General features: G+C 41.0%; 1 protein-coding gene across 1 annotated transcript; it reads right to left on the bottom strand.

The window, feature by feature from the left end:
• Positions 1-12,735, bottom strand: LOC124278859. Its single transcript, XM_046714646.1, has 9 exons — positions 12,572-12,735; positions 12,131-12,334; positions 9,421-9,582; positions 8,581-8,745; positions 6,660-6,764; positions 5,721-5,922; positions 4,073-4,335; positions 1,705-1,853; positions 1-185 (listed from the first exon to the last, which is right to left on the bottom strand). Exons 1-9 carry the CDS (start codon positions 12,599-12,601, stop codon positions 83-85), a joined length of 1,383 nt encoding a protein of 460 aa, XP_046570602.1. The 5' UTR covers positions 12,602-12,735; the 3' UTR covers positions 1-82.
• Positions 12,736-13,143: the final 408 nt, after the last annotated feature.

Genomic DNA, 13,143 nt, shown 5'->3' with positions numbered 1-13,143 from the left:
TATAAAAAAAGGTTTATTTATATTATTTCAGGAAAATTTATCCCGTCGTTTTTTCTGTGATTTATAACTAAAAGCAATTTTTCTAACAACTGGCATGAGCGTTCAGGCCCCCGAAGACACCGTTGGGCATTCTTGGTAAAACAGTGGGAGACGACTCCTGCTGATAGTAGGCAAAATTGTTTTGTCTGAAATAAATAGAGAATGCCGTTGTAGACACTTGAAAATAGTTATTCATGATTAAACCCGTATTTATTTCTCCCTATTTACGCCTTTCATATTCAGAAATAACTCAATGTATCGAAACATTGTAGCATGCGACTTGGTGTTTGGGTAGATTTACGTCACATTCAACTCGTACCTCGCGAGATTCTCACGCATGACGTCAAAACATGGATTTGTCAAGTGAAGATGAGACACTGGCGTTAAGATCTCCCTATATATCAAATTCGCTATCAATGTAGAAACGAGAGCTTAAATCCGTGTGGGTTCACAACTGGATTCTCAGGCGAAATAACGTCCAGTTTCTAGTCTGGTAACGTCAAGCTCCTTCAGTCGTGTCTCCAGACTAACACGTAGTTTTTGAATATATACACGCCGTAGCTTTTGAATATATACAAAAGAACTTAATTAAGCACTCCCTGTATATAAACTTTTCGTGCTGACCACTATGGAAAACACTGTTTTTCTGACCCGTATCTGATCCTTTGACTCATACAAAACGACAAAATGATTGGAATCCATGTTGATGCTCATTTTAAAAAACCCACTGATTTTCATACAAAACCATATCTGTACGAGTATGACCCTGTAAAGTTTAATGTTGAATTTATTGGTGAATGGGAACATCCAAAATATCATTTTGCGTGTCGTACACGATTCAAGGTCCATATCGAGTGTAACCTCCATATGACTTACAGCAAGGCTCCAACTGGGTCAGGTTCTGTACAGGAGGATCCCTTTAATGCACACGACGACAAATCATGTCCCAGATAAGCTCCAAAGGGTTAAGATCGGGGCTCATTCAATCGTGAGATATGCCATTGGGTGCTTAACTAAGCTCTTTGGGTATATATAATTGTGATAAAACAAATCCATTCAAATTGAAAAGGAACCCCTGTGATATGGGAGATTCAGCACCAGGGGAAACCAAGACTTACTTCATTCAGGGCTTCAGCTTCACCAAAGGGTTGGTCGAAAGTGATGGGACTGTGAGGCACACTATCGTGTCTCCGATATCATGCCAAAACAAACAATGTGACTCTAAGTCACTCTAAGTTGAACACACATCTAAGGGATTTGACAGGCCGAGAGCTTTAGACTTGAAGTAGGAATTAAGACAAATCCTATGTCTTACAACTCGGCTGCAATAGCTGTGTGAGATTTTACATCGTTACGATAAGGGTGTTCTGACGATTACACTGTGCGACAAGTTATTACGCCAAGTCGCAACGTGTGAACGTACCTTGATCCAGTTCGGTAATTTGAGTAGCAACATCGTCTTCAGCAATTTGTCAGATGATCAGATTTCCAATTCAATATACCTTATCGAGTGTTACCATGTAGTAAATGTCCTATAAAGACAGCATTTGTTTGCCTTCTTGAAACGTGTCCTGCGTACAATTTGATGAACTCAATCTGACAGCTTGCGGTTGGAGATGTTTTTGTGATCTCAGTAGAACGATGAAACATAAACATTAAACTCACGTCGACCATGACCGTGTCTGGGTGTTGTACACGTGGTGTGTGTTGGCCCCAAGGGTGTTCACGTGGCGGATATACAGGTGACGACTTTGGGGGTCGAATCCGTCAAGGACCATGTACTCCATGTGCTTCTGACCCACAGATGGGTAAGTCTACAAAAGTATTTTAATGTAAAACTAAAAATGAACAAAACCTATAATTGTTCGATTGATGCTGCAAACAACAAGCACGACGTTAGAGCAAACTACGGCAATGGATGTTAGAATTGTAAGATTCGTGGATTAAGGGCTCTTTTTATTTTCTAAGATTTCTTATCACTACCACTCGGTGTAAATGATTTAGATATAGTTCCCATACACTGCATACTGTGTCTGGAAGATATGATAAAACCCCTCGTGACCAGATTACATGCTGTACTTGTAAACAGGATTACCTCGAAAGTGAATTCCATTTTTGTTAGTGTGGCAGATGTATGATGATCTTGGGAAACAGTTGTAACCGGCTAAATACTAATTGTATGTAAACCCTACTCTTCAAAAGTTCAATATGTTGATGTTTTGCGAAAATGAGCATGTAATTAGAAATAATCCTGCATTCATATACAGTACAACCAGAAATTATTGAGAATTTAAAGATTGTAATTTTTGTTATTTTTTTCACTCATTACTCACGTATTAAATGTGAATATTAGCAGAACATAACTCCAGATTCAAAGACAGGTGAACAGTTAGTATTTTGTCAAGTCACCATGGGCAGCAATGCAGGCTTCAATGCGGCGGGGCATACTACTTATCAAAGAACTTAGAAAGTTGTGGCCCATGCTGTCCCAATATCGGACCACCTCTTCTTTCATTTCAGCAATATTTGTCAGATTTTTCTTATTGACACTTTCCTTCATAAGTCCCCAAACATTTTCTATTGGATTTAGGTCAGGGCTATAGCTTGGCAAATCTAATAATGTCATATTTTGGGTCCGAAACCACATCCAAAATATCATTTTGCGTGTCGTACACGATTCAAGGTCCATATCGAGTGTAACCTCCATATGACTGCACAGCAAGGCTCCAACTGGGTCAGGTTCTGTACAGGAGGATCCCTTTAATGCACACGACGACAAATCATGTCCCAGATAAGCTCCAAAGGGTTAAGATCGGGGCTCATTCAATCGTGAGATATGCCATTGGGTGCTTAACTAAGTTCTTTGGGTATATATACTTGTGATAAAACAAATCCATTTAAATTGAAAACAGAAAACCACGCTTTGGACGATGTTTTGGGTCGTTGTCCTGCTGGAAAATCCCAAAATTTCCATAGAACACGTGAGCAGATGGAAGTAAATGTCCCTCGAGAATATCTGTGGACTGCTCAGTGTTCATATTCCCTTCAAATACACAGAGAGGCGTTGCCCCTAACACAGATATGCCAACTCACACGTTAAATTTCGGACTGTACTTTGGGCGCTGGAATTCCTCGACTTTTCTGCCAACCCATTGCATGCAGCTCAGTTCTAATTGTCTCCAGCAACAGTTCCTCCATCAATCATATCCAGCCTTAAGTTTTCTAAACTCCATCGTTTATTTTTTAGAAACAAGAATACCAAGCCGCCTCCTGTCACTGACAGTCAATTTTCTGGGCCTATAATATTCAAAACACGATAAATAGTGGATAAAGGGATACCTGTTCTACTCGAAATCACTTTAGCTGATCTGATGTCCTTGTTATAATACTCTAAAATCAACTTCCTTCTCTCTACATCATCCATACTGAGGATCACTGAAAATGTCGTCTGCTAGCAAGTAAACGAAGGGGGATAACTCTTCACAAACTAATGAAAAAAGGATTAACGGAGTTGTCTCTCTTGAATGAAACCAAGCACTTGATAGCTGGTCAAGGTTGTTTATACTAGAAATCCAATTAAACATATTCCTAAAATTCTCAATAATTTCTGGTCATACTATACTATGGAATGCGCCCAAGATTCGGACAACGACTCATAACTCAAAACAATTCTCTCACAATAGGCACCGCTTCAATGTTTTCACAAGTACACCTAAGCACGGGTATGCTTTATGTAAAAGTGGAACCTTGTTACAATATATTCACAGACACAGCAAGCATTTGAGTGTTTTTATGTATTTCTTAGTTCAAAGTGAAAATTTGTTAACTCAAATTTGTGACCGAATCGAATCATCGTTTGCAGACCACAGTTCATTTATCGGCACCTACAAAAACAATTCACCTTACACTAGATGACGAGATGTTCTCAATATACGACGAGTTAACGATGACGACATTTCTGATTACTTGGTGGCAGACGGGATGAGATAGAATGAAGAATGTATGTTTTGAATAATTTGGAATTAAGTCTTACACTCCACGTCCTGCCACTGTCGCTAGTCTGACCACACTGGAAGTTCCCGGGCGCGTGTTGAAAACACCCATAGGCCAGCGCCCCATTATTAACAAAGCTGCACTTCGGCCCGAGAACGTTATTTTTGTAATGGTCAGTTATGAACTTCTGTACGGCTCTGAACTTGGGGACGGTGTTGGGGTCCTGGCCGGTGTATTCCAGGATGCCCCAGCTGCCGTACTTGCTGGGGGTGGACGTGTAGGAGAAGTAGTTGAACAGGCCGCCTGAAACAGAGTCGTCGTTGTCAACGTCTTTCCTGTTTATGCCATGAAGGTTCTATCTGGTTCACTGTCTATATATAACGCTGAAACATTGAGTGCCATCCGATTCTTTCATTACTACAGTTTATCTGCCATGCCAATAAGATATATAAGGGTGTCTTTCACTATTTTGGAGTATGGTGTAACGTCTCATTTAGTTTTCTTCAATCTGTAGGAAGATGACCTTGATTAAGAGTGAATGAGTGAGTGAGTGAGGTCTTCCGCCGCACCAGAAATCGGCTTCACGCATTCTAGGGAGTTGGGGGATCGAACCCGGGACTTGGGTGTGATGAGAAAAGTTTTAACAACTAGTAGGGCTGCGCAATATAACCGGTTTACAGGAAATCTTCGGATATTTTCTTGTTTCATTTGTGCCAAATATTATTTACATTTATATTTTGTCATGATTAAAAGTTTCTAATAAAGCTTAATCAAGCATTGTGATTTTGTTGTGTTCATGCTTTATATATCAAGCATTAACTCGATTATAGGTAGTTTTTTGTTTAAAAATACTATTTGCAATATATTGCAATACATATCGCAATATATGCTTTCGCATCGCAATATATCGCAGTGTGAAAATTCTCTGCAATACCCACCCCTAACAACTAGACTACCACAGCACTGATAGCTCAACGTCCCATCCATTCAGAATGTGACGACATGCAATCTACAATGTCAACTGTCTCTATCCACTTGATCCAGTATCGTGTAAGAGGCGACTAACGGGGCCGGGTTGTCACGCTCGCTTACTTGTTTGACACATGTCATCGAATCTCAGTTGCGTAGATCGATACTCATACTGCTGATCACTTAATTGTGTGGTCCAGTCTCGATTATTTACAGACCGTCGCCATATAGCTGGAATATTGCTGGGTCCGGCGTGAAACAACAAACAAAGCAAGCACAGACTGATGGGGACCTGTCTACAAGAGATTTGGCTGCAGATGCTGTGTTGTCCACAAACACATGGAAGTGTGTTACATGAACAATTTACCAAACACTCGGGAATACAAGAAGGAGGTGAGAAAGGACTATTATAGATTATGATCGGACTGGATGTATCAATGTATCAGTAAATCCCAGCAAACTTGCCGATCAGTGCTGATTTTGATGCCACACACCACTACTTCACTCATATCGATGGGCGGTGGTGTAGCCTTGTGGTTAAAGCGTTCGCTCGTCACGCCCAAGACCCGGGTTCTATTCCCCACAAGGGTACAAAGTGTGAAGCCCATTTCTGGTGTCCCAAGCCGTGATATTGCCGGAATATTACTAAAAGCTGCGTAAAACCATACTCAATAAATACTCATCTTGAAACAACGTTCACTCAGTCATAAGGAACCTACCTGGGTATTTATTGCTGGTATTCTGGGTGACGGTGCTATACCAGAGGTTCATGACGTCTGTAAGGGGCTGTTCGATATGGCTGTCCCTGTTGAAGGCGATAGCCTTGTCTGTGATGGCCTGGTTGGAAGCGTCACCGTTAAATACCTTATTCTGCATCACTGACGGCCCCCCTTCGTACATCACTAACTGCAAGTGGTGCGTCTATGGAAAGAGATTAATCAGATAAGTTTCAGTTATGAACATATGAATGTTGTCAGCGATTGATTACGCCCATGGTATAACTACGGTACTCTGGTCAAAGTCTGAGGTAAGATTTGGGCGGTGGGGAGTCCCTAGTCCTGGGTTCGATTCCCCACATGTGCCCATTTCTGGTGTCCCCCGCCGTCAAATTGCTGGAATATTGCTAAAGGAGGCGGAATGACTGGAATGAGATGGAAGAAGATTCATTTGCATAAAGTGATAGAAATGTAAAATAGGTTTATTTTAATTATTTCATTAACGGATCCGACAATTAACATATAAATGTAAAGGCATGTTCATAGCTCAAAGTTAAAGAACTACACTGTAGGTCACAGAATTCAAATCCCATGACAGTTGGTCAGATCTTGAAAAGACAGATTGCGAAACCATGTAAGAGATCTGATCTTGCGAATACTTTCTACCTTTGGCCTCATCCTTCAGGAAAATATAGTGTCTTAATGTCACCCGACAGGCAATACTTTTAAAAGATTAGTTTTTACGAAAATTAAAAAGAGGCATAACTACATTCCTGTATATAAATGCAATTAAATGTTACAGCACGATTACCAACATGTAAGTATCATTCAGGTAACTCATTATCACCATTATTGTTGATATTTGCTTCAGATCAGTTTTAAATCTGACCTCCTACACGTACTACTGTGTGACTGACAGAACGACCAGATCCATGACACTACCTTGGCTAAATTCATGAAGTACTCGAAGGACTTCTGCATGGCTGGAAGCTCGTTCTTGCAGTACTGTTGTATCTGGGCCATCGACATGTGGATCATCTCAGCTCCCTGAGGAATATACATTTGTTATGTACATGGTCCACGCCCTTCACATAAGCTCTATACTACAAATGAGCAATGATCTAGCACCACCTGAATTCAAGTGCAATTAACAAAATTTTGGGTCAAAACAGACGACCATACCCTAACATACAAAGCACATTAAAGCTATGTTCACGTGCTGCGAAGGTACCAAGCACATCTGGGTATTAATTTTATAAAAGCAGTATGTGGACTACAGGTTTTTAAACTGATTCAAACGACGACAATGCTGTAATTCTTTTGTTTCATGGCAAGATGTTGACACGATGACACGTTATTGGCATGCATGGCGCAGGGGTGTCCTGTCGCAACATCGGTGCTAACTTGACTATTGACCAGGGCCTAGATTTTCGAAGCTCTCTTAGCGCTAAGATAGTCGTAAGTGACATACATTAACATTAACTTACGACTATCTTAATTATAGAATTACTCGCTAAAACTGCGAGTGGTCTTTGCTCACAATAATTAAACTGCGTTTTTATATCTCAATATTGACAGCCTACCCTCGAATCCATTCATGAGGACGAACACGTTACATCAAACTTGACCAACAAACATGTGCAATAAAACATTATAAGACATTATCATTATCATGTAAATTGTGCTTCCTGTTTTCAACACTTTCTTTCGTGTGTAGTTATCACCATCATCATCATCACCATCATCATCATGCTAACATTTGTATAGCGCCGATATCCAGCTCAGCAGCTCAAAGGCGCTTATATATGGTTATATATGGATAAAAGTTATATTATCACACATACACTTGAATCTATTCTTCTCGTTCATGCGACTCATTTTGTCGGCCATTGATTTGTCAACCAATTAAACGTCGACATAGGAGAAAGTATAACGAATAAGGGCGATACCTCGTATTTCCTACTAAAGCCATGGCCAGTTTTAATGAACATGGAGATCTGCTTTCCATCAAAAAGTTTTGAGGACTTTTGCGTGTCAGTCAGTATTTCAATATCGAATTACTCGAAAACATTATCATAAACCATGGAACTGGTCCTTACGTTGTGGATATAGGGCCTGCAAGTCTTGCGAGGGCGCTACCTCATGGGTACTTCGTGGGTTCCCGGCTCTCTTTGTGCGCGTCAACTTGCGATATGCGTGACGGGGTCCAGCTTACTTCCGGTTCCAGATTTCCGGTGACAAGCTCTGGTTCCAAATTGCGCGACCGCCAAAATGATTTTACTAGACCTGACCAAGTGTATAACCATGCTTGACTGTCACAGCTGTTGACAGTCGTAATAGTTGGCTAATGTGGGGATGGTTAGCTCGGAAATTTGTTATTCCTGCAAGGATTATTCGTTCGTTACTGTCAACTGACAACCATGAGACCATTCGAAAAGGTATGAGACGTTGTTTGTCACCGAAAGTACTAAACAACATAAGGTCTGGCGAAGTGCCGTAACCTACTTTCGGGCCCTATCTCTAACCATATAATGAGACAGGTTTGTAACGCGCATTCCGATTGGTTCATCAGACCTAGCAGCGTAGCCTATCAGGTCGGCATTTGGAAATTTTAATCAAGTGCGGGTAGTTTGAAACTGCGAGAACAACGCGAAAGGATTCGGTGTTTAGTGTAGGTTTACAGGCTTTGTACGGTATACTGCAAACAAGACACTTGTTCCCAGAGCCTCTATCGTCTTCAGAACAGGTCCAAATAAGAGGACATCCTACATCGAGGCCGTAGCTCGCTCTTCCTAGTTCTGTCACGTCTTGTCTGGCCAGACCAAATTTTCACAGCATCACTCACTCCATACTATGTACTCACGTGGTCATCGGCTACTTTGTTACATGAGAAGTATCCAGTGATGGCGAGAGCCTTGAAGCTGCTGATCTTGCTGCCCACAGCATCGACAGCCTGCCTGAAGTAGTCCTGGAACCCTGTCTGCCAGGAGAACACTGGATACAGCCTGGAGCTGATGGATCCGTACACCTCGATAACCAGAGCAGTTCATTAATACAGGATGGAATAGTTCCAACAATGTAATCAGTCAGACAGTTTGACACAATGATCGTTTTCATTCAGAATTTAGTGGAAGTTCAAAACAATAGGGGTCAGGGGTGGGGTTGCAACATTTGGTCTATTTGGTTTACAGAAACACCTCACAATTATTAAGTACGGATTCTATTAATTATTTTACCTTTCTTTGGACATAATTTATTCATGGTAACTCATTGATGACTGGATTAATAATATATCTATTTGTCCATTACCAATCAGCGCCAAAACCTACTGGCTTTCCTTGTTATGTAATCACTGTTGTTGTTTCGCATGTTTTTATATAGTTAACTGTTCCTAGTTTTTCATTCACCTGATGAAGGAGTAAGAATATACGTCATGTTCGTCAAAATAAAGAAGTTGACATCCATAAATGTTCGCCTTTATGCGTTTCACTTCTAAATGACGTTCAAAGACTTTGCATATTTTTGTTTTGCCTTTCGTTGTATGTTTCTTTGCTGGGTCAGCATCAAAACTAATTGCGGAGATTTGATTACAGTATGTGAACACAGAGCAGCCAACTTGATGCACCTCACATGTCATCCTGTGACAGTTCTGTTCATGATGTTGTCTGCACGACATGTAATGTGGAGTTCACTTAGTTATTACCTGACGCCATATGTCTGCCACCTGTGTGGCCCTCCTACTGTAGAACTTCATCCCCGCCTTCCAGCCTGCCGGGTCCAGGTTCAGCTTCGTGCCCTGCTCCATGGCATAGGCGTGTTGACGGAAGATAGGGTTCCACACCTCGTTAGAGTACTCGATGTACACCTGGATAAATACAATGTACTAGATGTACACCTGGATAAACACAATGTACCCTATGTACACCTGGATAAACACAAACTGAACGTACTCGATGTACACTTGGATAAACACAATGTACCCTGTGTACACCTGGATAAACACAAACTGAATGAACTCGATGTACATCTGGATAAACACAATTTACTCTATGTACACCTGGATAAACACACTGTACTCGATGTACACCTGGATAAACACAATGTACCCTATGTACACCTGGATAAACACAATGTAGTCGATGTACACCTGGACAAACACAATGTACCCTATGTACACCTGGATAAACACAATGTACTCAATGTACACCTGGATAAACACAATGTACTCGATGTACACCTGGATAAACACAATGTACTCGATGTACACCTGGATAAACACAATGTAGTCGATGTACACCTGGATAAACACAATGTAATCTATGTACACCTGGATAAACACAATGTACTCGATGTACACCTGGATAAACACAATGTACCCTATGTACACCTGTATAAACACAATGTACTCGATGTACACCTGGACAAACACAATGTACTCTATGTACACCTGGATAAACACAATGTACTCTATCAATCAACCAGTAAATCTTTATTTCGTACTGAAGAGGCCACAGGCCTATAGTACATATACAGTTATGATGGGGAATTACATAAATAGATATATTTCCATCACAGTGATAAAACTTTTGTTCTATACAACATTGCAGAGTGAATGAACATGGCAAGAATTTGTAAATTTTGTAGTAGAGTAGAGAATTTTATATTTGGATGGACATAGTAATACCTTTTGATATATTTACAGCGTATTGAATTATACGATGGACAGATGAGAAGAAAGTGATATTCATCTTCAATTTCATTTCAGGTACAAATGTACATATTCTATCGTCTTTTATAACGTTTTTATATCCACTGCTTTCAATCAACAAATCATGACATGAACACCGGAATCTTGCTAGTGATAGCCTAAATTTCTTTGTATTCTATGTACACCTGGATAAACAGAATGTACTCTACGTACACCTTGATTAACAAAATGTACTGTATGTACACCTGGATTCACAATATATGCCCGATATACGCCTGGATAAACACAGGTTGTGCACGATGTACACCTGAATATACACTGGATGTACACCTAGATAAACACAGGATGTACACGATGTACACCTAGATAAACATAAGATGCACTCGATGCACACCTTGATAAACAGGCTGTATTCAATATACGCCTGGATTACAAAGCATGAACTCGATGCACACATGGATGAACAGAGAATGTACTGTATGGGCATCTAGATAAACACAATGTGTGTTCGATATACAGTTGGATTCACACAAGATGTACTCGATGTACACCTGGATAAACACAGGATGCACTCGATGCACACCTGGATAAACACAGGATGCACTCGATGCACACCTGGATAAACAGGCTGTATTCAATATACGCCTGGATAACAAAGCATGAACTCGATGCACACATGGATGAACAGAGAATGTACTGTATGGGCATCTAGATAAACACAATGTGTGTTCGATATACAGTTGGATTCACACAAGATGTACTCGATGTACACCTGGATAAACACAGGATGTACTCGATGTACACCTGGATAAACACAGGATGCACTCGATGCACACCTGGATAAACAGGCTGTATTCAATATACGCCTGGATAACAAAGCATGAACTCGATGCACACATGGATGAACAGAGGATGTACTGTATGGGCATCTAGATAAACACAATGTGTGTTCGATATACAGTTGGATTCACGCAAGATGTACTCGATGTACACCTGGATAAACACAGGATCCACTCGATGTACACCTGGATAAACACAGGATGTATACCTGAATAAACACAAGATGTACTGTGTGTGCATCTGGATAAAACAGGATGTACTATATGTACTCCTTGATACACACAATATATGCTTGATATACGCCTGGATAAACACAGGATGTGCACGATGTAACTTAGATAAACACAAGATGTACTGTATTTGCATCTGGATAAACACTGGACGTACTCAATGCACACCTGGATAACACAAGATGTACTCGATGGACACCTGTTTAAACACAGGATGTGCTCGATGCACACCTGGATAAACACAAGATGCACGATATGCACACCTGGATACATACAGGTTGTACTCGATGTACACCTGAATAAACACAGGATGTACTCGATGTACACCTGGATAAACACAGGATGTACTCGATGCACACCTGGATAAACACAGGATGTACACCGGGATAAACACATGATGTACACGATGTACACCTGGATAAACACAAGATTTACTCGATGCACACTACGATAAATAGGTTGTATTCAAATCCTACCTTTAGGTCAGCCCTTAGATCCTTCTTTACAATCGTCATATGAGCGAAATATTCTCAAGTACGACGTAAAACCCAATTTCACCTCACCTCACCTTCTTTACAAGTAGTGCAAAGTTCTAGCTACCCAACAGATTTCTTTCAGTAAAGCAGAATTCCTACCTTTAGGTCAGGCCTTAGATCCTTCTTTACAAGTAGTGCAAAGTTCCTGATATAGTCGTCATCTGCCGCATGAGGCATGTTGAACCAGGGGTTGGCTCCAAGAGTGTTTGCCAGGCGTATCATATGCTCCACTGCGGCTCCGTACGGACCCTGTTGTGAGTAGTAGTCAGTCTTGCGGCGTGTCGTCCAAGTCGTCGGCTCGGGCTGGAACGTGAAGTGAGTGAGTTAACATCCTCTTCTTCCCAACTATTCCAGCTATTTCAATACAGTCTATGGTGGATTATTGCATATGGTGAAAGTCGTGTTTAACCATTATGAGGAGGATCATCGTCCTCGTGAAACTATGAGTTTTGAATTACATGAGGAGTTCAAACTTTAAATGTTTACAAAATGGTTAAATTCCAAATATAGCATATGTTCCATTTCACTGCATTTATTTACCTCATGGGCGTTGGTTTTCATGAAGTCCATGAATCTGATCTCCGAGAATCTTTTGAGGTTCTCTAAGAAGACGGGATGAAAGGGGAAACCTCTCGTACACGTACTCGTATCCTGGAGGAAGTACCCGGATGTTGTGGATCGGGTTCCTGGGATTTGTTCTCAGAACTACTATTGTGAAACCCCCATCGCCGATTTTGGGCATGTTGACCACTAACCTACCTAGAAAATCGAAGTACGGAGATGATTCACAATTCAGTAATTGTCGTTATCCTTTAAACCAAATGAGTTGTGAGTGAGTGAGTGGGTTTGGGTGAGCGAGTGAGTGAAAATGATTTTACGCTGCTACTAGCAGTATTCCAGAAATTTTACCCACAGACTGTACCTGTATATGTGGGGAAATCGAACCCGGGCCATCAGCGTGACGAGTGTAACCACTAGGCTACCCAACCGCCCCTAATGCAAAATGAGACCCGTGAAGATCCGGGGTAGAATAGGTCTTCAGCAACCCATGCTTGCCGCAAAGGGCGACTATGCTTGTCGTTAGAGGCGACTGACGGGATCGGGTGGTCAGG

This window comes from Haliotis rubra, unplaced genomic scaffold (assembly GCF_003918875.1).
Source record: "Haliotis rubra isolate DU_JTF1 unplaced genomic scaffold, ASM391887v1 Scf1064, whole genome shotgun sequence".
In the NCBI taxonomy this organism is placed as follows: Eukaryota; Metazoa; Mollusca; class Gastropoda; order Lepetellida; family Haliotidae; genus Haliotis; species Haliotis rubra.
The sequence above is the reverse complement of the archived record's forward strand: the minus strand, read 5'-3'. Positions and strand labels throughout refer to the sequence as shown.